At 40.0% G+C, this 27,179-nt stretch overlaps 2 protein-coding genes across 4 annotated transcripts in view; one reads left to right on the top strand and one right to left on the bottom strand.

Moving 5' to 3' along the window:
* Positions 1-17,933, top strand: part of LOC111347370 (uncharacterized) — a 19,568-nt gene extending 1,635 nt beyond the window's left edge. The window contains exons 3-21 of one of the 2 annotated variants that reach the window (XM_022954631.2): positions 532-609; positions 799-886; positions 1,024-1,121; positions 1,551-1,650; positions 1,948-2,071; positions 2,146-2,204; positions 2,729-2,856; positions 3,192-3,230; positions 3,578-3,633; positions 3,899-3,997; positions 4,160-4,274; positions 4,511-4,615; positions 4,939-4,990; positions 5,423-5,526; positions 5,751-6,552; positions 6,810-6,884; positions 7,137-16,228; positions 16,508-16,592; positions 16,868-17,933. In XM_022954631.2, coding sequence (XP_022810366.2) covers positions 532-609; positions 799-886; positions 1,024-1,121; positions 1,551-1,650; positions 1,948-2,071; positions 2,146-2,204; positions 2,729-2,856; positions 3,192-3,230; positions 3,578-3,633; positions 3,899-3,997; positions 4,160-4,274; positions 4,511-4,615; positions 4,939-4,990; positions 5,423-5,526; positions 5,751-6,552; positions 6,810-6,884; positions 7,137-16,228; positions 16,508-16,592; positions 16,868-17,112 — 11,544 coding nt within the window. In that variant the 3' untranslated portion in view covers positions 17,113-17,933. Of the gene's footprint in view, positions 1-531; positions 610-798; positions 887-1,023; positions 1,122-1,550; positions 1,651-1,947; positions 2,072-2,145; positions 2,205-2,728; positions 2,857-3,191; positions 3,231-3,577; positions 3,634-3,898; positions 3,998-4,159; positions 4,275-4,510; positions 4,616-4,938; positions 4,991-5,422; positions 5,527-5,750; positions 6,553-6,809; positions 6,885-7,136; positions 16,229-16,507; positions 16,593-16,864 lie in introns of both variants that reach the window. The other variant, XM_022954624.2, reaches the window with a different exon arrangement.
* Positions 4,061-27,179, bottom strand: LOC111347386 (uncharacterized). Of its 2 annotated transcripts, XR_016002390.1 has the most exons (11): positions 25,937-27,179; positions 25,044-25,841; positions 23,879-24,113; positions 22,569-22,744; positions 21,812-22,042; positions 21,111-21,316; positions 20,505-21,039; positions 19,949-20,318; positions 19,211-19,411; positions 17,986-18,910; positions 4,061-4,644 (listed from the first exon to the last, which is right to left on the bottom strand). XR_016002390.1 is itself a non-coding variant. In XM_022954640.2 (10 exons), the coding sequence occupies exons 1-10, from the start codon at positions 26,096-26,098 to the stop codon at positions 18,276-18,278; spliced, it is 3,549 nt and encodes a 1,182-aa protein (XP_022810375.2). In that variant the 5' UTR covers positions 26,099-27,179; the 3' UTR covers positions 17,716-18,275. The 2 variants fall into 2 exon arrangements, 1 of the variants encoding a protein (XP_022810375.2); XM_022954640.2 differs by lacking the exon at positions 4,061-4,644 and having other exon boundaries at positions 17,716-18,910.

The following is a 27,179-nucleotide window of genomic DNA, read 5'->3' as shown; positions in this document are numbered from 1 at the left end:
TGAAATAGGACAGCGTGTAGATGTGGCTACTTCTACTTCTGCCACAACAACGATCTTTTCTGTGTGTCATACGATTTAAGTTTGTGATAATTAAATGGATTTTGTCCATTACAAGACTATTAGCTTACGTTTGTGCTCGAGTAAAATTTTTTCCTCGACATGTGATGATTAAGTAAGCTATAGTCTGTCAGTACATACATAATAACACATACATAATAACACATACATAATAACACATACATAATAACACATACATAATAACACATACATAATAACACATACATAATAACACATACATAATAACATACATAATAACACATACGTAATAACACATACATAATAACACATACATAATAACACATACATAATAACATACGTAATAACACATACGTAATAACACATACATAATAACACATACATAATAACACATACATAATAACACATACATAATAACACATACATAATAACACATACATAATAACACATACATAATAACACATACATAATAACATTTGTTTACCGTGTTGACAGATACGTGTATTGGACCCACGAAGCCGAACAAACTATTTTTTCGATGGCGTATTTAGCCCAGAAGCATCCAACCAAGAGGTGTGTTACATTTATTCCTCTTTGAAATAATGATGTCGAGGAGGGCATTACAGATCGCAACAAAATAACGTTTTAATGTTATGGAAGTGACCAACAAGCTTCTTCATCCTTCCTTAATTTTGTTAATCTCTTTAAATGATCAATTTAAAAATGCATTATATATCATGGTTTAAATTGTATATCTTAAAGGTATATCTTAAGGTCGGAAAACCTCTCGTCTACGCTGCACTGAATGGCTACAAAGGAACACTGCTGACATACGGACAGACCGGCACAGGTAAGGATAATGAGTTATTTTAGCTGATCACAAGAAACATAGGTAAAACAGCTTTAACTCCTCCATCCTGTGTCTCTGAGTCATTGCGCAGAGTCTTTCTTAAACCAATTAATGATTATCAACTACGAAAATTTCAGGCAAAACCTTCACACTTCTGTCAGATGATGGCGTTACCACGCGAGTTGTGCAGCACTGCTTTGAAAAAATCGCCAGCGATGAGATTCACAACTACAAGGTGAGAACCAAACGTTTTTCATTCGCATATTTTGGTTTCTTTTCTTATCGACGGTGTCTATCCCTTGAAAAGAAAGATGATGAAGAAATTCAAAATTATCATGTAAGCGTACGCAATCATGGGGGCGCATTTTTCTCTAGGAGTGTGTTTCTTTTGTCAGTTTTTTTTCTTGGATATTCGCAGTCAAGTAGGGTCATATTATCCCTCCAGAAAAATGATAAAATTATCTCATTGCTCACAGGTGACAAATACGCCGCCACGATTTTGGCCGATGTGGGGGACTCGGTATTGAATTTGTATTTCCATTCTATATTTTTTTCATATGATTTCTCTGTAGAGACTATGTTCTGTATGAACGCTGTTATTAAGACACTGCCATGGGTGCACGCAATCTGGGTAGGAAAAAAAAATTATGTTCTTCGTTTTCAGGTGATGTGCTCATTTCTACAAGTCTACCAAGAGAAGGTCTACGATCTATTAAATCCGCGGTTCACGGTAGATTTACCAGTAAGAGAACATCCAAAAAAAGGTACGCCCGTTTAAGTCCCTCGATTCAATCAGAACGCTAAAACGGGACCGTAGAATATGAACATGAACACCAGGTTGAAATTGAGGTCACGGTCAGCCAAACATTACCATTCATAGGACGCATAAATTATAAGTGTGCTGCGTAGTACGTGTGTCCTGTGTAATTTTCTTTCAGATCTGATCAAGGGAAGTTTAAGCCGTCAAAATTTCTTCCATTCAACCAATTATCGTACTGTAATCGTCACGCATTGGTCTAAAATTATGCCATAAAATTGGTTCATTCCCTTTCCCTTTTCAGGTGTATACGTAGCAAACTTGACCCAACACGAAGTGAAGAGTGCCGGAGATGTGTTTGCACTCTTGGAAATAGGGAAACAACATCTGGTTATAGCGGAAACCAAGATGGTCCGGCACTCCAGCAGGTGATGGCTTCAAAACTTTCTATTACTTCAGCTTTGTATCATTATTTGTCGTAACAATTCGATTTGTTCAACAGATCCCACTCAATCATGCAGCTTATTATAGAAAGAAGACTAAAAGCGCACATTGCTAATGGTAAGGAAAAAAGAAAAAAAAACTTATTTCTTGCATCCAACGTTGCTATTTTTGCACTGGTGCATGGTATGTGTGACAAAAATTAACAAAACCTTTCTTAACTAAACAACCGCGGTTCAAGTCTTTCATATTCCCTGCCCAGTCTCCGTACCAGCAACTATGGCCCGTTTCTTAAATGTCTTGGGTTGCTTGCTTATTTCATGATCTAGATCTAAGAAAAGTCATATGGATCTTGTGCAAAACCATTTCATTCTATTTGTTTCCGAGACTCGAGTACAAAATAATTTGTATTTTGACTTCGTATCTTAACTTTACTTCGTATCTTATCTTGACTTCGTATTGCATCTTCATATCTTGACGTGAGTACAAAATAGTTCGTTCTTGATTAGAAATGTAAACGCGACAAACAAACGAAAGAAAAATATTCAGTCCTGGTAATTGCCGACACTTGCGCCAGACACTATTTCTTTATCGCTCGTTCAAAATACGTATTCAACGTCTTCAATCAAACCTTTTCACTTCAGAAAAACCACCAACCCAAAGCAAAACTAGTGTGTCCCACGAGGTAGTTCAAGAATCTATCATGGCAGTCGATGAGACAATTAACAATCTCATAAAGGAACTGAAACAAGAGAGAAAAAGTCATCACAAGGTATGGAATCAAAATAAAATATCGTCCTAACCTTATAGGCTGGCCTTTTGGAAAGTCGCCTGAATGCTGCTGAAAGAAAACTGATATTCTTTATGACTTGGGTTTAAACCAAGGTCCCACTGTGTGGGAGTCAAATGCATAAACGTTACTAAAAAGGTTGTATGATTAATCATCGGCATTTGAAAATGCTGTGCTGTATACACATTTCTCCGTAAACATATACTTGGACACAAAGCTTTAGAAATTTTTTGGAGCTTTACCTCAATTAGAGAACGCTTACAAACTTGCTCGGCAAAACTATTAACTGCTACATTTATTTCCTCTTTCAACATCAGCGTGAACGAGAGTGTTTGAAAGAGTTAATGGAGAAAGAGGTAAGCTTTTGGGAGTAAAGCTTTACCGGGTTAATCCATAGGATCAAATCTACAGACAATCTTTGCTTTAGAAAAGAGTCAAAGCTTTTTTCCTTCTCTTTCTTTCACCTCCTTATAATAAATTCCAGAAAGGTTTCCCACATCAAGCGCACGTTCTGTATCAAGCCCCGACCGTTAGAAGTCACCTTGCTTAAATCGAGTATTCACCCCTAATTAGCGGCTACTGGGGAGAAAACTGTAGATTTCGCCTGAAACGGGCTCAAAATACTGTACACTTCTCAATCAAGTACAACTTACATGGAAAAAAATATTTACAGACTTTGCTAATTTTTTTTTCTCTTACGCAGCTCAATAACGGGAACAATTTTGAGGGCGATCTCATTGTGAAAGGAAAAATCAATTTGTAAGTAGAAAATTACATCAAAACACCATCTAAAAACCTTTAATCAACTTTATCCAGCCAAAATTCTCAGCTAAAGTAACTCTTAGGTTTAATTATTACAAGTGAGCCTACAGCCTAAAGAAAGAAATTCGTGTTTGTACCGTTATTATTAATACCTTACCCGGACCTTTCACGGCCTAACAGATACACGGTAGGATCTGGGTACGAGATGAACCTTTAACCATTGACAAACAATAGAATGTAATAACTTTCGGTATTTCCTTAGGTGTGATTTAGCTGGAAGTGAGAGGCTAACCAAAACCAAAGCGGAAGGAGTGCGGCTGACGGAGGCCAAATATCTAAACACTTCACTACTGGAGCTTGGGTAGGTGGAGATGAAAAGTGTTACGTATGCGTGCTAGGGTTAAAAATGAAGTGAAACTGCAAATCTTTCACATACTTTAATTTCACATCAAATCACTAAACCTGTAGCTCTCCTGGAAACCAAACGTCCACAACCAATCACTCTTTGAATCTGACTCCTCAGGAATGTTATTCACGCCCTTGCACGTGGACATAAGCGTCACGTGCCATACAGAAATTCTACGCTAACCAGACTCTTGCAGGACTGCCTTGGTGACAATGGAAAAACAAATTTTATCGTAAGTAGAAAGTTTCCTTCCTTCCTTTGAATTAAATTGCCTTGCCAATACTCCCACTAGGGGCAAAGTTTTACAGTTTAATCGCGTTTCCTGTGTTCTTGTAAGTGCAGTTTAAACAGGGTTTTTTCCAAATTAATTCATCTAAACTCAGGAAGTCTGTACGGTGGCCAATTTACATTATCAACTTTAGAAACTTCTCGCCTTTATGTATATCAGTATTTTTTTTTTGCCCGCAGATCTGTATAGCACCTTCCCTCGGTGAGGTGAACGAAACCAAGTGCAGTTTAAACTTCGGTCTTCGAGCCATGAGAATAACCAATGTGGCCCGCCTTAATGTTGAGGTGAATACATAAACTATCACTCGTAGTTGCTGGAAAATATAATGGAAAATGTGATGGTTTCTTTATAGGCGAGAGGGACTGATTAATCTGGGAATTTTCGAGCCGATGGAGATAAAGAATATAGAGAAAGCAAATGGGCCGAGAGTTATATTCACCACGGACTTATTGGAAAAATTTTGTCAGTAAATTGTCAAGTTATTGCAGGACGCAGTCTAAATAAAATTTCTGCGTGAGAATTAAGTGAGGAGACAGTGATACAGATTTACTCTAACAGGAGAGATTCGATAACTAGTAAAGGCAATTTTACAATGATATTTTCACAGGTGGACTATAAAGTTTTGGCTGAACGACTGGCAAAAAAACTCGAGGATCAAGGTGAGCGGAGATTTTTTTCTTTTGTTATAAGTGAACACGGTCTTGTTTTTAATTAATTTATTTTGTAAGAAAAAAACATACCGAGAAATATAATTTGTGTGCAGCCGATTTACCTCCCGCTTTCCTTTTTGTATAATTTAGATGAGCAAAATAAAAGAGCAACTACCGGCACTTGTTGTCGGGAAATTCGAAGAAGGACGACCTCTGCTTTTCTGTGGCTAATTGCAGGCTAATTGGATATGTACTCTGACTTTGTTGATATATCCAAATAATTGGATATGTACTCTGCGATACAAATGAACGTAAAGCAGAACTCATTTTCAGAACTCAGCTCCGTTTCTTTTCAAATTCGCTCTCGCAAGGTAATAGTTCACTGAGCCAAACATCTAAGTAAAGTAATGTTTTCAACTGACGGTGTGATTTTTTCTTTAGAAATTAAAAACAAGTTCGAGAAGCTGGAGTACCTCAGAGAAATACAGCGGCTGAAATCCGCAATAAGCTGTTACCAGGAGAGCGAGAATTTCGCTGGCAAAGATGTAAGATTGAGTATTCATTGTTCTGGCCTGTCAACATGTATGAAAGAGCAATCGCCAACAAAACTCTAAGTCAAACAAAATCTTAAATTTAATATAAATTGTGTTCATATCGCTTTTTTGTAAGTGCTGACTTCTATCAAATACCCTCCGATAGTAAAGACAGCCACGAGCCGGTTTCAAGAGATCGCTTTTTAAGTCCCCATTTTTCCCTATTTTTTTCACAGCACGAGAAGTTAGTCACAGTAATTGCTAATCTTTCCAAGAGTGTCCAACGGGAGAAAGAGGAGAAGAATAACCTTCAAACAGAGCTGGTGTGCCTGAAGAAGCAAGTATCTCAACCAATAGGAACAAGCGCTCCTGATGTCGAGGCTGTTTTACTGGCCGAGCTTATGTCCATGGAGCTGTTAGCAAATTTGCAAAACCCGGATGCAGCTAAGGGGATCCTTTCAGATGGCTCACTTTCAGCCAAAGTTAAGAGTCATCTGGCATTGGCTGACACCCAAGAAACGCTTTTGAACAATGCTGGGTGTTTCTTGCAGTTGTTAGACCTCCATCTGGATACTGAACTGGATGCAAACGAAAGGAAGCGGGCAGCTTCCGAGGCCAAGGAATACCTGCAATTTAATTTCTCTAGGGCGGGATCGGTGGAGTTGTTCTCCAAAGACTGCTCCATTAAAATTTCTCCAAGGGGCGTCCCTAAAGAACCCTGTCTCAGCTTACCCATGTACAATAGCAGTCCTGATGAAAATTCCTCTGGACTGGCGGGTGGAGTGCGCAGAATGTTGGGTAAACTCATGGGACGAGAGAGCAAGGACAGAACGTCAGTTTCGCCTGGCACACATTCCAGCAGCCAAGCATGCTCTGTTCCGAGTGGTGACGTTACCCAACGTGTGCATGATCAGGAAGAAACCATGATTAAAACCAAGGCACTGTTAACACGCCTAACAAGCTCCAAAGAGAAGGTGGAGCAGCAAGTTCTCGGTCTATTGTCGACGTTGTTTGACGAACAAATCGCAAAAAATGAAGGTCAGTAAAAGCCAGCTTTTTAACATAACTCCCTTCTTGTCGTTATCGTTTAGAGTTTGTAACTCCTGTACGACAATTTTGATCTGAGAGCCTGAAAACGCGATGTTAGGTTGTCTCTTGGTCATTCCAACGTTTGACCACTGTGTTCTACTTCCAGACCATGAGTCTTCATGTGTTCCCACACAAAATCCTATTTGGAATTGCGTTTATTAGCAAGGTTACTGGCAGGTTTCAACTTATATTTCTTTAAATCTTAGGGCAATGTCCGCAATGGAACGAGCTGGGAAATAAACTGACTAAGCTGATCATGTTCCGACGCAATAACATGCCTGGTAGGTCGCAAATATCATCTTCTCTTATATTAATAGATGAATAAATAAATAAAGAAACAATTACATGAGTCCTTTAGGTCAATACAACACACTACGTTTGTTATCTCAAGACCTACGTCAAATCTATTCTTACTTTCTCTCGGAAAAGTTGGGTGAAGCGATGGAACAACGTGCCCTTCATATCTAAAGTTACGACAATCGTAAAGTTACTTGAGCCCTGACTTATAGCTCGATTGTAAAATTCTATTTTAGGTTTAAGCGAAGCAGATATGTGGGCTAACTCTGAAGACTTGAACGCAATCTTGGAGAATTGTCTTCGTTTTGTCATCATTGATAAAGCTCTGCTGGCTTGTCTTCTGGTAATTGAGCTGCTGGAACTGAGACAGGTATGTGGAACACTAGAGGAAAAAAGAAAGCTTCCTACCCAAAATGCTCCAGGAGAGAGCACCGCTATGGACTCTTCGCCTCAGAGCACGCCTCCAATAAAGACAACTGGTAGTAAGAAGAACTCTTCTAACAGCAAAGAGATTGAGTCAATTTCGCCAACAGCATCCATTTCACCGAGACGAGAGAAACTGAAATCTCTGAAACACACCAAAACAGAACTGGAGAAGGAAATAACTGAGATGCACGAAGACACAACATTTCTTGAAACAGAACTATTTTCGACGATGGAAGAGAGAACAAAGGTCGAGGAAGAACTGTATGGTATCAAGAGCCACGTGACAAAACTTCGATCGGAATTGTTTCACCTAAAGCTCGAAAAATCTAACTTGGAAAGTGACGTCAAAAAATCAAAAAGCCAAGAAAATTTAGAGCAAAGTGAAGATTCCGACGGAGCAAAGTCCACTTTCGAGTCACCAAAGGAACCTGTTCCCCGAGGATATCCTGAACTCTCGGACGTCTTAGAGGCTTCGCATGAGAGCAACGACAGCGAAAACAGTTCCCAGATGTCTGATGGAAATGAAACTAGAGAGGCCTTCTTGAAAACGTGTATGGAAAATATCTCAAAAATTTACACGCTTATGCCGGAAAATGCTGAGGAAATAGCGAGTGAGGATGAAATGTCCGACGAGCAAGAACCAACACTTTCCGATGCAAACATTGACGACAGTGATGAAGAAATCATTATCACCAAACTTGCCCGAAGCCTTCGCTCACCTTGCGCAAGTCCCAATAAAGAAAAAGTGTTTGAAACGTCACCGCCGTACAAGAGTGGACAGAAGCAAGCAGTTGTCGGTGACGTTAAAAAAGATAAAAGCAACACTGGAAATGAAGTAAATGAGGACATAGGGAATAAATCGAGAGATGCATTAATCAAACAAATACAAGAACTCAAGAGGAAACTGCACAAAGCTGAAAATGAGTTAAATGAAGCCCGAGAAGCAAACGAAGATTTGGAGGAGGAACTGGATCACAAAAAAGGCCAGCTGGCAGAAGCACAAGTAACCATAACAAACCTTGAAAACCAGATCGTCGATGAAAAAGAAACATGTGAAGAGGTGCGACAACAGTATTTCAATGTCAAAACCCAAAACGAAATACTCGATGGAAAGCTGAAGGCTTTACGATCGGAAACGGAGAGACTTTTAAGAGATAGCAATAGTAGCAACGCTGTTTTCAGATCGCCGGAAAGTTCACGTAGAGATAATCCACCACTATCACCAACCAAGACAAAAGCGAAGTCTCCACTAAGGTCTCCTACTAAAGCAAAGGTTCCTAAAATTGATCTGCGAACTCCCCCTCAGAAGCAAGTTATTGCAAATGAGATTGAATTCATTTCTCTGGTGGAAGAAAATGCAGAGCTCAAAGTCAAGTTAGGGAATGCAACACAGGAAAAAACTCGTTTAGAAAAATCACTCAAAATTGTAGAAGAAAAATCCTTCAAGCTGAAAACTGTCATTCAAACCAGCGAGGATGCCTGCAGTCGGATCAAAGAGGAAGTGTCAGCGATCACCAAGGAAAAGGTTAGGCTTTCCGGTGAGATAACAGATTTACGGAATACAAATTCGAGCATGGCAGAAGAGCTTCAGAAATACCGGGAAAAATCAACTCGTCTGGAGAAAGATATCGAAGCAATCGCTTACATGAGCACGCGACTAGAGAAAAACAACAAAATACTCGAAATGGAAATATCAAAAATGGAATCTGAACTATGCTCTTGGAAAACCAAGCACGAGTCGATGTCTCAGGAATGTCAAAGACTTGACCAGGAAAACCAAATAGCAAGGAAGGATCGAGAAAAAGCTCTGCTTGAGCTGGGAGCTATCAAAAAAGAGAAAAGTCAGTTGCTGGAGCAACGGTTTTCAATAAACGAAGAAACGGTGAGAAGAGAGAAGCAACTTAAGGACAAAGAGGAACGATTCTTTGAGTTGGAGGTTGAAGTGACCGAACAGAAACGGCTTAATGCCAACCTCCAAAAGGAGCTGGCAGGTATGGCAGAGTATCAAGAAGCGTTAGAAAGTGAATACTCTAAAGCAAAGAACGAAGAAGACAAGCTGAAGCAAGAACTGGCTAGAATTAGTTCTCGAGTAATTGAAGTTGAGACGGAACTTGCATCTGCTTCACAAAATACCCAGGACTATGGGTTAAGCATTGAACAAAAGTCTAATAGTTTGAGCCTTCGAACCACTCTTAAAGACGAGCCGAGCCACAGAGGAAAATCATTCAGTGGAACACCCAGTAAAAAGTTTTATACCATTACTCACACAAGTGAAGACGAAATTGCCGACACATCCTCCTCTATAGCAGAATCACCCGCAGATGAAAGCAAGCAGGTAGAACACGAAAATCAGCTTTTGAAACTCGAAAATGGCTACTTACAACAACAGTTGGCGGAGAGTGAGCACGTCCTTGCTCTGTACAGGCAAGATCTGGAGAGCGCTCACGATCTCATCGACAAACTACAAGCGGAGATGAAGATATTTACTGATAAAACAAAGAATGATGCAACTGAAGACGATTGCAAAACGCCGTCAGACAAGGATGACACTGTCCAAGAGATTGAAGGTTGCTCAGCCATTGCAAACGAAGAATACAGGTTACTTGAAGAAAAGCACGCTGAACTGACGAGAGAATACGAGATTCTTCGACAGCACTATCAAGAGGCAGTCACTGAGAAGGAAGGAGGAAACGACAGAGAGGCAACTGCAAATGCAGCTTTGAAGAAGGTCACATTCGTTGGTGAAAAAGCCAGCAAGAAAATCACAAAATCCCAAAGAGATGTTGTACATCCGCAGAATACCCTGCACGATCGAATAAAAGAGTTGGAGAGTGAAAATATGAAGCTAAAAGTAGCTGAAGAAGAACTAGAAAAGGGTCTGAATGCAAACAACCAGCTAATAAGGTCACTGGAAGATGCAAAACGGGTACAAACGACGCTGGAGGAAAGAATAGCCAATTATGAAAGTGAAAGGAAAGATAACAAATTGAGGCAAACATACATGGAAGAGCAAGTAGCCCGTTTAAAGGAGGAGAACGAGAAGTCAAGAGCTGAAGTACTTGAGCGCACTATAAGTACCAGTCACCCGTTAAACCATCAGCAAACTGCAGGTGATGTCCTACATGGCAAAAGAGCTGTTGACAATGAAAACAAACTGCGTACGCTTGAGGAGGATCTCCTGAAAGCTACTAGCGAAAAACTAAAACTAGAATTTGAATTAAGAAGTGCAAACGCCGATTGTGAACGGCTAAAGAGTGACCTTCATCAAAGCGAGTCCGAAAGGAACTTGTTAACCACCCAACTTAATGACAACATAGAGCGAGCAGCAAACCTTGAAATACGACTGATGGAGATGCGGTGTTCATGTGAGACAATCAAAGATGAAATTAACTCTCTTAAAAACCAGAAGAGACAAGAGAGTTTTCACCTTCATGAAGCAAGCGTCTGTAAAGAGATTTTGGAAAAACGGTTGGAAGATGCACTCAAGGAAAACAACTCCTTACATCACGAACTCGAAGCTATACGCGAGGAAAGAGAGGAAACAATAAAGAAGACTGCTAAGCTAGAAGAAGCAAAAGAAAAACTCATTAAGGAAATCAACGAGGTAAAAAAGCAGAAAGAAGTTGAGCAGAAGATACCTGATAGGCCAGCGCAAGAAAACAAAAAGGCAGATGTACCGATAGATAAGGAGGTCTCTGAAGAATCAAACGAACACAGAAAGCTACATAGAGAAGACCAAGAACAAGTTACGATCCTCCAAGATGAGCTAAGAAAAATTACCGAAGATCATAATCAGCTAAAGGAGGAATTACAGGAGATAAAAGTTGTAAAGGAAATTCTTGAACAGCAGATTGAAATCATTAAAGTTCAGGGATTGATGGAAAATGAGGACGCGCTTGTGTCGAATTTTAAGCTACATACTACCAAAGAGGAGCAGCAAGAAATGACCACAAATGATGAGATGGAAATTGAGGAAAAGACCAAGTTACTTGAGAAAGAGAAAGGGCTTTTGGAAAAAGAGCTAACCAGGGTTCAAGGCGAATGTAACAAGCTCAAGAAGAAACTTGCATTAGGACAGTCACAAGTTCTGGAGGATCAGAGGAATGAGAATGAAGAAAGGCAAGAACACTTGAAGATAGAGCTTCAGAGGTTACGCGACCTGAACAAAGAGCTCGAAAACGAGTGTGAAGGTTCTAATAAATTAATACACGAGCTAGAAATAAAGACCAAGGCATTGGAAAGCTTGGAAAAGGAGCTCCACTGCTTCCATGAAGAAAACGACCGACTAACCCAGGAGGTAGATATAATTCAACACACAAGTAAAGCCATAACAGATCACCAATCTAGCAAGGAATCACTGGAGGCAGAAAAATCTTTATTGAAGAAAGAACTTGAAAATATTCACGACTGCAACAGAACACTTCAAGAAAAGATAGAGGACATGGGTAAGGAGCTTGAGATAGTTAACGAACAGAGGGAGAAAGTCAGTTCAATAGAGAAGATGAACGCTTCCTTAAACAATGAGATTGAGAAGTTACAGACGATGCATCAACATCTTGAAAGCGAATTGGCAACAACGCATGGAAAGATAAAAGAAATGGAGATCGTGAACGATACTTTAAAAAAAGAAAACAAAGCTTTGAAGGGAAGGATTAATAACGAAGCGCATCGGATGAAGGATGACCACAGGAAGGTATCGAGAGTAGAGAACAAATTGAAGGACACGTCAAAACAAGAACTAAGTATCGCAAAGGAAGGCAAAGCAGTTTCTAAATTGGAGGGAAAAAATGATGAGGACAGGGAAAATGATTTGCAACAGACGGTTGAACAGCTTGCAAGTGAAAGAAGCAGATTGAAAGATGAACAAGACAGTGTTACGAAAAACAATCATAACCTCCGTGTTCCTGACAAGGATTCTCAGAGTGTCACTGTTTTAAAAGAAACAACCGAACCTCAGTCAGAAAATGAAGAGTTTGAAGAGTTGACAAACAACAAACTGACCGGCAGCCGCGATCAAGAAACGAACACTGAGTCCGAAAATGAGAAGGAGAGCGCTCCCTTTGCAGAAGACGTTAAAGCTGGGCTTTCGCTGATGGCAAAAGAAAATCTGTTATTGGAGAAGAAGGCATCGTACTTTGTTAGAGCGCAGGTGCAGCTTGAACAGTCCCTTTCAAAAGCAATGAAAGAAAACCTTTCTCTGAAGAACAAAGTAAGCGAAACAGAAAACGTCCTGACTATACTTCGCGAGCGCGTACATGAACTGGAGAAAAATTCAAATTCAAGTGCTCTGCCATTGGTTGACTTAAAAAAAAGTGTCATGTTGTCCAGCGACAGTGAGAGCGACTGTGATGCAAACGAACTACCGAACAGCGGTAACAAGAAAAAAGGTCAACGTTTAGACGATAATTCTGCAGCTTTGCAAGAAAACACAGAGGAGCGGAACAAGATGAGGTCTTGCCATGAGGGTAGTGCGATACATTCAGTCCCATCCAATGTTGATAAACTGCAACGCGAACTGGAGGAAGTGACGAAAGAATTGGAAAATCTCAAAAGCCAAAAGGAGATACACAAGATCGACTCGAAAGAAAAAAAAGACTCTGAGACTCAGAGTGAAAAAGAAGATAATCTTCTTCATAAGCAAGAAGAGGAAAATACACTTCTGAAACAAGAAAGGCAAAGTTTACTTGAAGAGCTTGAAGCGGCGACAAATCAAAAGAAATCCATAGAACATGATCTAAGGCAGAACAAAGAGTCTTGCATAAAGCAGGAGCAAGAAATTAAGCTGTTACTGTCCTCATACAGTCAAGAAAAAGAAAGTTTGTTGAAAGAACTTGAAAGTACAAGGTTAGACTGCCGCAAAGTAAAAGAGAAACTTCGAGGGTTGCAACAGATCGATTCTGAATTTGCAGATATTCAAAAGAAAAGTACAGAAGCAGAAAAATTGGTGACTGAACTCGAAAAAGAGTTACTTTGCCAAACTGAAATGAAAAATGAATTAAAAAGAGAACTTCAGAATTGTCAGAACAAGCTGCAAGAAATAGAACATCTGGAAACGAAGTTGCGATCTTGTAGAACAGAAATTGAAGATCTGCACTCCACGAACAATCAACTGAGGGAAGACATGGAAAAAAAGAAAGATGAAAATAATAATTTAATCGATGAGCTGAAAAACGTCAAGATTAAATTACGATCATTGGAGAAACAGAAAAAGCAATCAATGAATCGGGATGCTATCATGAAAAATAGTCAAGATCAAAGCGTACAAACTGACTCCGGTGCTGACGTTTTTGTTCATCGAGATCAGGAAGTTCCTAAACAGAAAACCCAAGCAAAAGATGTAGAGGAAACCAAGAACACCATGGCTTGTCGAGAATCTCACGACATCAATAGTCACAAAGTCTTTCCACAGTCCGATGAACTGCTTAGTGCGAGTCGCAAATCCAACGAGGGTGTAGACAATGAGGCACAGGAACTTAACTCATCCGAGATCAAAACCAGAAATGAAGGGATAGAACTAGGGGATGACAATCGCTTTCAGGGATTTTCTATTCCGATAATAATAATAACCCAAGAAGACGATACTGTCACGATCAACAACGAAAGTACTACAGGACTAAATCTGTTCTTAGGGGACTTCGAGAAAGATTCGCCAAATGATCAAAGTACTCCTGATGAAGAAAACCAAAAAAACACCCCTTCCATAACGACGATAGACGATGTCGAGCCTTCAGTGGACAAGCAGATTATTCCTTTGGAAATATCATCAAATCAAGAACTAAGCGCTGTGAAAAGCCAAGATCAAAGGACTGAAGAAAATGTGATAACCATGAGTGACTCAGAAAAAAATGGCCTACAAAATCAAAGAAATGGTTCCAATAAGCAAGAAGTAAGTGCAGAGCCTGAAATTGGTTCTAAAAAAGATGATTCGACCTGGAGCTCCCTTCAAAAGGATGTACAACAGGATGACGCCCTTTACGACGGTGAAAAGGAGGAGCCGTTGAGTCTAAGCTCTAGACGAGAATACGAGTGGACGATCTCCAACCTCAAGTCGGAGTTGCAACAACGCTCTGAAGACCATGAAAGGAATCAACAAGAAATTGGCTCCCTTGAAGAACAACAGCTGTCTATGAAAAGGGAAATTGTTTCGTTGTTAAGTGAGTGTGAATCACTCAGAGCAAAGGTAGCTTTACTACAAACTCAGAATGAAGCCGTCTTGAAGGAACAGATTCTAAACGATGAGGAAAACGAAGAGCTCCAACAAAATATGCAAGACATTCTTGAAGAAAAGAATTCAATCGAGGAAGCCAAGAAAAAACTTGAAAGTGAGAAAGCAAGACTAGAGATCGAGTTATCTGATGCAATAGAAACAAGAGAGGCAGTGGAAGGAGAGTTACTTCGCTTCAGAACCGAAAATGCAACTTTATCACAACACACAGTGGAAGGACAGTTGTACGATATTAGTGAAAGATATGCTAAATTGGAAACAGTACTTTCATGTGTTCTTGATGAGAACTCAAAAATGACTGCAGAGCTTTCAGCTCTCAAAGCCGAAAACGGCATGCTTAAGAGCTTCAAGATTATGGAAATAACGGACAACTGTACGCAATTTTCACCGAGAACAACAGAAGATGAAAGCGATGGAGAAGGGACACATTCTTTAAAGAGAAGGAAATCTACATTATCTATTACTCGACAATCTCGACTTAGTGAAGATCTTACGAATCAATTGTACGTAGCCAGTCCAAAATCCACAGGAACAGACCAGGTTAAAGGCGATGAAGAAGGAACAACAACTGACGAGTTTCCAGTGACTCCTACTCCTGCTGTCAAAGTCAATGGTGAATCTGACTTCGACAGATTTGGCGATGAGCAACGTCAGATGAAGAAAGATGAAGTTCCCACTTCGATAGAGGATGACAATGGAAGAGAACACCGCGCCGCAATGAGCGGCGAATTACCGTCACTGCTGCCTCTTGCCAAAAGAAGTCTAGTGGAAAATACTGAGCTGGAGGTGATCTCAGTGGGAAAAAGTATACGCAAAAAACACCAAAGAAAAACCTTAAAGGAAAGTTCTTCTCGCAAAAAGCATTCTAAACCTGACGATGCTGACAAAGTCGACTCGGATGATCATGACTCGAGTATGGAAGTCCACACTAGCAGCTCTCTCGTTTCGATCACAGATCTCGACATAAGCATCTCTTCTGATCAAATCTCGTCAGAAGATAGCTCTCTTGTGGGTCCAGAAATACGGGTCCTTCAAAGGATGCAAAAAGAACTCGCAGAGACGAAATGCAGTAATGTTCTTGTTAAAAATGAGTTATCCATTATAAGAAAGCACAACGCAGATCTCCAGAATCAAGTGCAAAAGCTACTCAGCAGAAACAATCACCTGAAAACAAGAATGTGCGACAAGGCTTTGTCTGTGAAACGGATGGAGAAGGAAGTTTCTAACATCCAAGATGAGAATAACAAGTTGCAGCAACAGGCGATGATTTTCCAAGACGAGATGGCGAGGGTGGAAAAAGAAAAGGCCAAATTTGAACGCAACATGTCTGCAACAAAATCTGAGAACAAGCGACTAAAATCCGATCTATCAAACATTAAAGCAGAGAGCTACAGAACCATGAAGGAGCTGGTGAACTTGCAAAGTGAGAATAGGAAATTGCAGCTGGAAATTGAGAGGCTGAAGGAAGACTCACGGAGACTAAATGGACCTTGTAGTGACGACTCAACGTCGCATAAAGTGCCATTCTGGGGGACGATGTCTCCTGGTGATAGGAGTACATCGCGGAGGAGTTTACAGGAAAAACAAGTTAAACAAAACACGACTCATCTGTACGATGCAACAATTAGCGACCTTACTTTCAGTCACCGTCAAACTTCAAAAGATTCGCAAGGTCCGGTATGTGAGAATACATCTCCTGTAAGATTCATTATATGCTGCTGAATAAATTTAATCTGAAATTATGTTTTGTAGAGAACAAAGGAAACAAAAAACAAAACAAAACAAAAGGCGCATCTCTAGCCGATGAAAATGAGGACGTTACACAGCATTTTGATGACATCATCTCAGGATTTTTAGATACGATGTCACACTGGAAACTTCTGTGATGACAAAAACAGACTTTCCATCACTTTTCTTCATCAATCCTTTACATTTTTTTGGTTAACTTTAACACAGGAGTTATCCCCACTGAATCTTTCTGAAGAGCTCCAGAAACAAGACACTGATGACGACCACTATGGCAAAACATTTATTGGATCGGGTAAGTTATGTATCATCATTTTAATCGGTCTACCTGAGAAGATAGTCCTTGAGTTAAAGTTAGACGAAGAGTTTTTGCAATATCTCGTCAGTGGTAAGCAACGACCTTATCAAAAACGTAAATTCGTACACTCTTGAAGATTTACACAAAAAGCAGGAAACTATGAGGAATGTGAAGTACAGAACACAATAACAGGGTACCATAAATTAGTGAGAGCTAAGGACTTATTTCTTTTGTTAGTTAAGTATCTGAAGTATGAAATGTAATTACAGCAGACTCGATCAGCAGCGAAGACAGATCAAGATCTTCTGAGCTTGTGTCACGGCGAGGAAGTCAGCTCTCCTTCACCAGTGAAGCAAGTCACCCTGGCGAGGGCAGTGACCGAAACGAAATTGAACACCAAGAAAAAACTGGAGACGAACACGAAGACGAACAAGGGGGCAAAGGCAAAAGCAAGAAAAAGATAAAAACGATTCTACGGAAATTCCAGCACAGCAAAAAAACAAAGTCTTCAAAGTAATTTGTCTATTGAACGAGTTATTTTGTAAGGTTTCCTTCAAGTGTTCACAAACGTGTAAAACACGATTTCTCTTCTGCAGATTTGTAAATAAGAAAGAAAGTCAATGTACTCGGTTTCACTGTTCAGTTCTTGGCCACTATGGTGCATTTGTCACCTTGAATCAGAACGGATTCAACTGAGAAGATTCGTTATATTAACAAGTCAAAAGTAAGGCCTTTGCTATCGCAAACGTACATTTTCCAATTCAAATTACGTGTACAAGAATTTCGAACCATTTCATTGGAAAAGCCAAGTACAGCATGTGACTGTATGAAGACAAACGTGCCTTTGGTAATCGATGAGCATAAGGATAAACCGCAGAGACCCCCTTCGATCAACATTAAAAGTGAAACAGGTGTTTCTGATTTTATGCTGCATTTCACGATATTTTCAAAAGAAAAGGATAATTTTCATGCGACAATACATTTAAACATTATGCAATACGGTTGCCAGCTATCAGTATGGGGCTAAATTTTGTTTGCCATTAGTTTGGTTCTTTCTTTATAAGGAAAACAGTGGCAAAATGGTATATTAGTTTTTCGGTACTAAAAGTGCACGAGTAAGTACGAAAGGCAAAACCCTATAATTTTTATTTCATTATCATAAACATATAAAGTACGTTAGCACTTTTTCTCATTAAAAGACAATGCTCTATCAAAACGGGTAACATGTCGATGGTAACATGTCGATGGTTACATTTGTCAATGCTTTGAGATACTGTCCGTGAATAAATAAATGCTAGAAAATAAATATCAACTAACAAAAAGTTCAGTTTCTTTTAAGACGCGTTTTTTTTTTTCAAATAAGATGACTACAAACCAGTGGCATACTTACACACGTTAAAAACTTGCAATCGAGAAACTGCTGTATCTCTTGACTATAACCGCTGTTCAGTTCCAAGTCGATCGAGGGAAAATACATTTAAGCCATCGAGTGAGTCAGCGAGCTCCAGTTTTACGATTAAGGAGAAAGAGTTTATAAACCAGATGGCCAGTCTTCACATACGTTTCCTACATCCTCAATTCACGAAACGTAACTGTAAAACTGTCAGAAAACTCCTTCCTCACCACAGCTTTTTTTGTTCATAATAGGCCGACAAGCATTTTAGTGTGGCACTTGCATTCTCAAACCCAACATTTAAACTTGAAAAACTGCTGCAAATCCGAATCATCGACGCTTTTACCATGAACTCCAGCATACACCTCCTTAAGCAGTTTACTATACTTGAAAGTCTTGTCTAGAGCTTCAACGTACTTTTCCAAGACAGTGAGACCCATTATTTTACCAAGCGAGATCATACTTGGACCCAGTCTAGGATCATCGTATTTCTCATTCTTCATCAACAAACGAACCATCTCACCGTAGATGTATGCATCATCGAACGTCAGCGGCTCTTTAAAAGGGTACACGCTGTAGGTATCAACAGCCTTCATAGGGTCGGTCTTGATCAAAGAGTCTGCTAACTCAATGTAAGCATCGTGAACTGACGGTGCCATTGAGATGACTTCTTCATACAGGGTATGAGCTTCACTGATGCTATCACCTCCCTTACGCATTAGCACTCGAGCCAATCCCAAACGAGCGTTGTAGGAAGGTTTGTTGGGAGGTCCGCTGGGCTTCTGTTCAGTGGTAAGGTTTGGCGTGGCAGGTTTGGCCGGCGTGGATGGTGTTACTGGGCTCTGTGCGACTGGCTTTGTTTGTGTTGAATGTTTGGACGAGGCTGGTTGCTTCGTTGGTGAGCATGCCCCTGATTTATGAGCTGGGAGCAAAGACATTGACAGCTTAATGAAACTAATGAGCCAAACATAGGTACAGCTGTACATGAAGTGATGGCTTAAAAACTGTGAAACCTTGCGAAGCCGAGAATTCTACAATTATGTGTACCAAGTTAAATGTTCACATCGCAGGGCTTAAGAGCAGTTGAAAGCGGCTAAAATTCGATACCCCAACCCAGGATAGAAAGCTCGAGACCAGTCTCAAATACAATCCTTAAATTCAAAACGACTGAAAAAGGGTTCGAGAAGTCTTAGAGAGTGAGTCGCAGTGCAACTTAAAATACCTGATGGTTTGTTGGTAGTTATATTGCTCCCTCCTCTGGCAGCACTCCTCCCAGCTGTGCCACCACCCCTCCCTGCTGTACCAGAAGGTTTTGTCGGAGACGTCTTGCCGCGAGCTACACCAGATGATGCTTTTGCTGCAGCAGCTCCACCTCGAGTGGAAGGTGAGCTGCCTCTTCCTCCAACAGCAGGTTTACCGCGTGCTGGTAAGTACAGTGTAGAAGGTAAGAAAAAAAAAATGAAAGCATTGTGTTTCAGCAAGTTCAAATAAAAGTGGACATCTGGGGGGCCTCCTTGAGTAGTACACTGCTTTTAAGAAGAGGGGCACGTATACATGTATATATATGGGCAAGGGAGAATCTTTAGGCAGTTGAAAAAGTCGTATGATAGTGTCTGTTGCGAATTACTGCAATTCATACAGAACCATTGGGTTTGCGTGCTATTGGTCATTTCCATCCTCTAAAAGGTATTTTCCCTGTATTGTAGAGTGATCCTCGAGCTATTCCTCCTAAAGGTACTGAATCAGACGTTCGAAGTCTCCAAGTATTTGATCTTAGGACGTCCCCTAAATAAGGAGCTTCATTTGCTTATGAAAATGAATAGCTGAGTGGATACAATTTTTGTGGATTAACAACCGCTCCAAGGATAAAAGCAACTAAGAGTGGCTGGCAGAACTTCTTAAATTAAAGAAAACAAAAATCTTACAAACGCTACAGTAATTAAAAACTTAAGTCACTAACTTGGTGTTGATGAACCTCTTCCCGCTTGGTTGCCACCACGCCCAGCAGGGGATGCCGCTTTACCTGCTGGTGATGAAGCTGTCTTCTGAGGAGTTCCCCCTGCCGCTGCTGCTTTCTTTTCTGCCTCTTTCTTCGCTTTCTGTTCTTTGAACCACCGTTGATCAGTGATCTTTGCTGGCATCTCTCCACCAAAAGAAGGGGAACCCTCAAGCTCAATGCTTGCTCGATAACTCAGCTCAGCCTCCTCGAGAGTCTGCTTAGCATTAGCAGAAGTAGGGTCATCATTGTCATAGAGGCTTAGCTGGGCATCACCCAAGCGGTACAGGGCACAGCTGTTACATGACTGAAGTAGCACAGCTTGCTGGCAGGTCTGAAAATAAAAAAAAAAGATTCATATTTCAGTACATTAAAATTACGCAGCCTTACGATACTGGAGATGGCAATCAACAGAGACACCTGTCCATTGTACATTAATTTGCAGGTGCATACACTAAAGCAACAACTGGAAAGTTTTGATCAAACAGAGTGTTAAAAGAGGACTCTTTAGCGTTCTCACCTTTTCTTTCAGTTCAAGAATTTGTTTTCCGGGCGGAATGACCGAGCAGTTGAGTAGAGCAGACAAATTCTCGCAAAAAGAAGAAATTTCGCCATTCTTTTGATTCCCTTTACTCTTAGCATCATCCAGTTTCATTTGGAGGAGAGTGAAATGAGTCTCATATAATACCCACTCAACCTGATGATAAGTGTCCCCTCTGGCTACAAGGTGCGTCAAAACGTGAGAGGCAAGCATGGCAGCGGTATGAAGGGCGTTTACTCTGGACATAACACCTGAAGGTGGTGTTGTCATTTGTTTGCACACGTTGCTGAGGACACTACATCCCTGAAGCCACTGTACATTATCAGGTCTTGACAAGTTGTTGGACGATAGAGTTATCTGTTGCCATTTTTTATTTTCCTTGCTTGGGTCATTTGCATCGACGGTCATTTGGTTCAGCAGATGCTCAATCCCTTCAGACAGATATTTTACAGCTTCCTCTTTTCTTTTGCCTGGTCCATCTTTTTGTTGGCCCAAAGCCAAGCCAAGGTAAAATCTGCCAAGGAAAGGGCACAAGAATCAAAATGATGGCAATAAAACACTAAACAAACCACACACTACACTGACCTTGCCTCAAGACTGGTGGGCTTTAGTCCAACAGCCACTTGAAGACGAGATACAGCTTCTTCTGGTTTGCTTTGAAGCAGAAGCATTCTGCCAACATGCAAGTTGTACAAGTGATTATCAGCTCCATTGACCAGGGCATCTAAGTATTTTAGGTAGGCTTTGCCGAGGGGTTCTTCCTCATTGCTTGCCAGCTGAGCCGTTTTATTCTGTAGACAGGATCCCACATAAATTTACCACAATAAATGTTCATATTTGAATAATCGACAAATACCTTTTCTGTGCAACTTGTTGGGAGTGATTCTTATCGCATTGCAAAACAAAGAAAGTGTAGTCTGAAGCATGGATAGAGTGGGGGGGGGGGGGCTTCATAAATTTCTTCCTCTAAAAAGGGGGCTTGTTAGAGGGGGGTGGCTTGTCAGAGGGGGTGGCTTGTTAGAGGGGGGTGGCTTATTAGAGGATTTACGGTAACTATTTTTCATTTGAAGTAGCAGAAATTTAATTCACCAACTTTTAAAAAGGTAGGAATATTTGCCGGAAAAAGAAAAGTACTAGTGAAAATGCACTTCAGTTTCAGTACCAGTTCTTGACAAACTGCCGTACGATAATTCAGGAGATGGATAAGAAATTCAACTCAGTAGGTATGGAATTTTCCTACTATTAACAGAAATCTGACTCTTAGCCCTAGCTCAAGATTCCCTCACCTGCGTAGCCTGTTTTGATTTCCATACATACAGCTTCTGAACATAGTCTGCTCTGTCAGACTGTCCTTGATCCAGCAAGTAGTGATACTCTTCATCGATAGCTTTCAACTGAAGGGCCAGGGGAGCATTCCGTCCTGCTCCGCGCAACTCACAGATGGCTTGAATATCATCCTCTTTTGAGCTCTCCTTGGATATCATATTGAAATCCATCTCCTCATCATCAGATGATTTCTTGAAATAGACAAGCAGCTCATTGGTAATTTGGTAACTAAATGTATTATGTACAGTTACAGTAAACTACACTAACCATTAGCAGTGATGATATTTTTTTACAGGCAATTGATTATCAGAGGATGTTAATAAATTATTGATAGTGACTTGAAGCACAGGGGGGTTCATTAGATAGCATACATGTAAGTAGCTTGAGCTATTAAAATTTGGTCAAAGAACTCGGTATCTGATAAACACCTTGAAGGAGAAATCTTGGCTCAAAAGTTTTTGTAAAAGGAGAGATTACCTTGTAGCCTATTTGTAATTAAACAAAAGATTAGAAGATACTGGTAAGTTTAATAGTAACCCCTGGATACAACAGCAACAAAAAGATAAATTTGCTTCATGCTCTTGAAAAAAATATAATACTGTGGCTGCCAAAGCCAATATCAACCACCTGGTAGAACTACAAAGCACCCCTGCCAAGTCCTAATCTTATAAATAAGGCAATGAACCACATCAAGTTGTAACAGAGGCATTGACTTACTTCAGGTTTGATACCATACACATCCTGCACATAATGTTGCTCCTCTAATACCTGCCCCAATTGAAAATGAAGATCTGCCTTTTTAGGTGATAACTTGATGGCTGTTGCAAGCCACTCTGCTGCCCTCTCAAGATACCTCAATGGAGAAATTTCTCCATCATAATGACCCGCATTTCCTGCAAATTGTACCATAAATCCAATGTTGAAGTGTAAATGTATGTGCCTTTTCACACTGGCCACCACCCTAGAGCATAAGTAACTGATACCATTGAGGGGAGGTTTTAGTCACTGTAAGAGTCCAAAGTAGTAATTGCACTGTAACAAAGAAGCTCAACAATTGTGGAAAAACCACTTTTTTTTCAGTGGTTTAATAGTCATTGTGACTGTGTGTAGGAAAATGTAAGTTGAATACATACATGTACACCTAGTATATGTTTGCCCTGGATATTATACTCATACTTTGCAAAAAGTTGAAAAAAGAATGGTAACAAGTGATTCAAATTCAGATTCACTGTTTAATTTAACACAAGCTTCTTAGAATACCCAAAAATGAAATGCTTATACCAAAATATTGATTCTATCTTTACTGGTCACATCTCAAGAATCCAATGAACATGTTAACAATGATGATGTTTGCAACACCATCACTATAAGATGAAATAATCATTCAAAAATAACTCTGTCAGGATTTTCTTTAAGTTTCAGGATTTCCCACTGCTAAAGTAGCTTGTACAGCCTAAGGTGTTTCAGGTGAAGTTTGACTGTTGAATGCTAAGTATACAACTTGGAATCAACTAAGGTTTTAACATGAAGTTCAACATAACATGTACAGTGAATAAAGGCTGATAGTTTCTAAAGAAACTGTTTGGGGCTGTGTCGGTGGGGGTAATGAAATAATTTGGATATATCAACAAAGTTGAAATGGTAAATTGGCCACCGTAACGATTGCAAAAGCTGACGTTTCAAGCGTTAGCCCTTTGTTGGAGCGAACGACGAAGGGCTAACGCTCAAAACGTCAGCTTTTGTAATCATTACAGTGGCCAATTTACCATTTCAACTTTGTTGATATATCCAAATTAACATGTACAGTGTTTGACAAATAGTACACTTGATTGCTGCCAAAAGCACATTAAACATCTGAAAAGTCACAGAACCATTAGGACCACTTTAATTTGCATTTTCAATTAGTTCTAGAGGTTACACTGCAACTGTTTGCTATTAATGCGTGTACACTTTGTCCAAATTTTAGAATGCAGGCATTGTTACAAGTTTTGCAGATGAGATAACTTGCTTTGACAAAATGTACTCACCATGCTGTGGTAAAACTTTGAAGCATTCTTTGATTTGCTCTTCAGCAGTCTTAGCCAACTTATCAGCAGATTTTTCATTTGTTTCCACATGTAGCCTTTTCTCCCATGCTCTTACTTCAGACTTGTGCCTTACACCGGTGTTGGTATGTTTACTGGTACACATGAAAGTCTTGTGTTCCTCCAGCTCAGAACTTCGCACTGGTCGGTTACAGTCAGTGCAACCTTTAGAAGCCTCCTAAATATACAAGAAATGGTGAGGAATTTCAGTGGTCTTTGAAAAATTTTGATTTCATACTTTTTCTTTAATCTTCTCTCTTTTTTTTTCTCTCTCTCTCTCATTCAGAATTTGTTCTTTATCTGTTTTTCTTGAATGTAACATTCTTAACTGCAATAATATTGTGAGTACTTAACTATTACTAGATCATAAACATTCAAGTCAATTGCAGAATTTAAAGAAAATTCAAATGTTCTGATTTTTCTGTCTACAGCTCCATCAAGCTTATGATGTAACCCTTCTTAAAAAATTATTTTTGATTTTCATGAGTTAGTTAATCCTCTGACTCTGTCTCCATCACTAGTGAAAGCCAGCCCCCATATGATTTGTCAATCACTTGCATGATTACAGACTGAATTGGATAACACAAAGTCCTGTTACCAATTAATCATAACCATTGCAATTTCGGAAAAAAATTTCTTCTATTTTAAAAAATATTACTTGTGGAGACATTGTCCTGGGTAAAAAATTCCTCCACTTTCAAAGTTCCTCAGTTTTGCAGGGTAAGTGGTTTTTGCTATGGTTATTGAGATCAATTCTGTGATTGGTGGATTTAGCTAAGTGGACTTAGTATGATTGGCATTTTTAACTGTCTGATGACAGGTGTTTGATTATAGTCAACTATCTGATTACATTGTTTGATTACAACTCTACTGAATAATTAGTGAAAAATTAAGCAGCTATTACGCCAGTCACATTTTAGGAAATTGTAATGGTTACGATTACAGGTGGAATTTGCAGTAGACGAAATGAACTCCTAATTTAACATTTTGCACTGAACGCCAACTAAAGATGGATAATTTGGCATAAATCAACAACAAGAGCAACAAAGACTTATGTCTGCAGCTCATTACTGCCTTGGTAAACATCTACTGCTAAGAAAAAAAATACCTTTGACTTTTCTTCTAAATCCTTAGTTGGGACTAGCTGTCCACCTTTCTCCACTGCAGCAGGTCTAAAATCACACTGCAGAACATGAGACCCCAGATCACAAAGCTTAACTTCTACACCACAACCCCAGTGCTTGTAGACACAGAACACCTGTTGGGAAGATAACTCCTTGTCTAGTTCATATTCGTCAGTACGCCATATATCAGCCAGAGGGGAACCGTCCAACGGGTCCACCTTTGAGGTTCGCGTTAATTCATCGATGCAGCACTTACAGAAGACATGCTTGGGGTCACTATCTTTGATGGACTTTGGACGATAGAGAATTCCTAGACAAACGGGACATTGAAACCTCAGTTGTTGCTTCTCGTCTGAAAATTCAATCGGTCTTGGGAGCTTCAATCTTGAGACCACCAACAAATACGTTCGTTTATTGGTGGTGTCCGGTGAGGTTACCTCAACTTCAACAACTGTGTCGCCATATCTCAAAGCTGTTGGTTCTTTCGATTCACTTCCATTAACTTTGACTGCAGTTTTCTTATCAGCTACGGCGGGAGTTATTTCAACAGAAGAGCAAGAAAACGGAACAAAAGTAGAGTAACTTGTAATGTTGGAAGCAAAATTTGGAGAAAGAAGACCAATGGAAAGTTTGAGTTCGGAGAGGGACGCATCACTTGCAGACAACCGCGTAACGTGAATGAAATAATTTTTTATTGTGCTTCCATCTTCTGCAGTTACTTCTACTTTAACGGGAGTGACTTCTCCTTCTTTGAGAGAGACCGTCTTTCCACCACCACTTCCCTGTAAATACAAAAATCAAATTGCAAGATGCCTACATGTGTTGAGCTTTCATGCACAACAGTAATATTTAATTTGGCGCGAACAGTTATCCTCACCGAAATAGAGTACGATGCCCCGGAATCACTTGTCAGTGGATCGACTTTGATCTGACTAACATCACTTCCAAGAGTAACCGAGTATTCAGTCGTGTTAGGATGGAATTTCGGCGATAGTTTTCCTGGAGAAATGGAGAGCCTTTCTAAGTCAGCGTTGTCCATGTTGCCAGGCACTCAAACCCTCAAGGACCCAAGGCAACCAACATCACGCAACAAACGATCTGGATGACTGCGTGACGAACGAACAACTCCAATAAGCCCTTAGCGTTGTGATGAATTTTAGAGCTTTCAGAGTGGGGGGAGGGGCTTCTAAAAACTCATTGATGATAGCAAAAATGCGAGTCGTTATTACTTCTCTTGCGACTGTTGCCTCGCTGTAACGTTCAGTGGGGGAGTGGAAGCATGAATCACGAATCATAGGAGATCAATCAGAAGGAAGCATGAATTATCGTGTTTAAGGTTTGGAGATAAAAAATCGTGAATGAATCAGAAACTATTGGGCTAAAATAAGCTGGAATCATGAATCTCCAAGGTCAAATTATTACATTTGCGCCCCTGATGTAGGATGGAAAACTTACAACAAAGTTTAAAAACAAAACTGATAGAGGCTGTCCATTACAATTTTCCTTTGTGCTTGTTACTGTGAATGAATGACAATGATATCGCTACCAACAGCAGTTGAAACACTTAGATTTATCTAATCAGTTTTAAATTTTCATTGTCATTATCAACGTTATTAAAAATATTACAGTTATCATCATCATCATTATCCTAATTATTACTATCATCATCATTTTAACTCATAAATTACACAGCCCAAAGCCATTATAACTGATAAGATTTTGTTTTGTTCGGGTTTCATATTTCAGGAGTACGCCGAAAGCTCGTGCTTAGTTGCCGTGAGTAGCGGAGTGCTGTTGGCTTAGGCGATCTGGAAATGGAGGAAAAGTTACACGCTGTAGAGGTGGGTGGGGGAGGCGCATGTTACTCTCGGTAATGTTTGTAGCCATCGACAGTTCTTCGGAGTTTGTCATATTCTGGACTGAAGGCCATCGAAAGGCGGAAGTCAACTTTTGAACAGGAGAGGAATGAGACCTTCTGTCTGGAGAAACAAGCCATGGGGATATCCTGGATGATGATCGTGCTGGAGCAGAGATCGTATGGCCGTATGGTAATTTCTTCCCTTGCCGTGCAGTTACCAGAGACACATTGTCAATAGACCCTTTCAAGGTTAACGCCGCCA

This window comes from Stylophora pistillata, chromosome 6, assembly GCF_964205215.1.
Source record: "Stylophora pistillata chromosome 6, jaStyPist1.2, whole genome shotgun sequence".
NCBI lineage: Eukaryota > Metazoa > Cnidaria > Anthozoa > Scleractinia > Pocilloporidae > Stylophora > Stylophora pistillata.
Note: the sequence above shows the minus strand (reverse complement) of the source record. Positions and strands in the feature narration are given on the sequence as shown.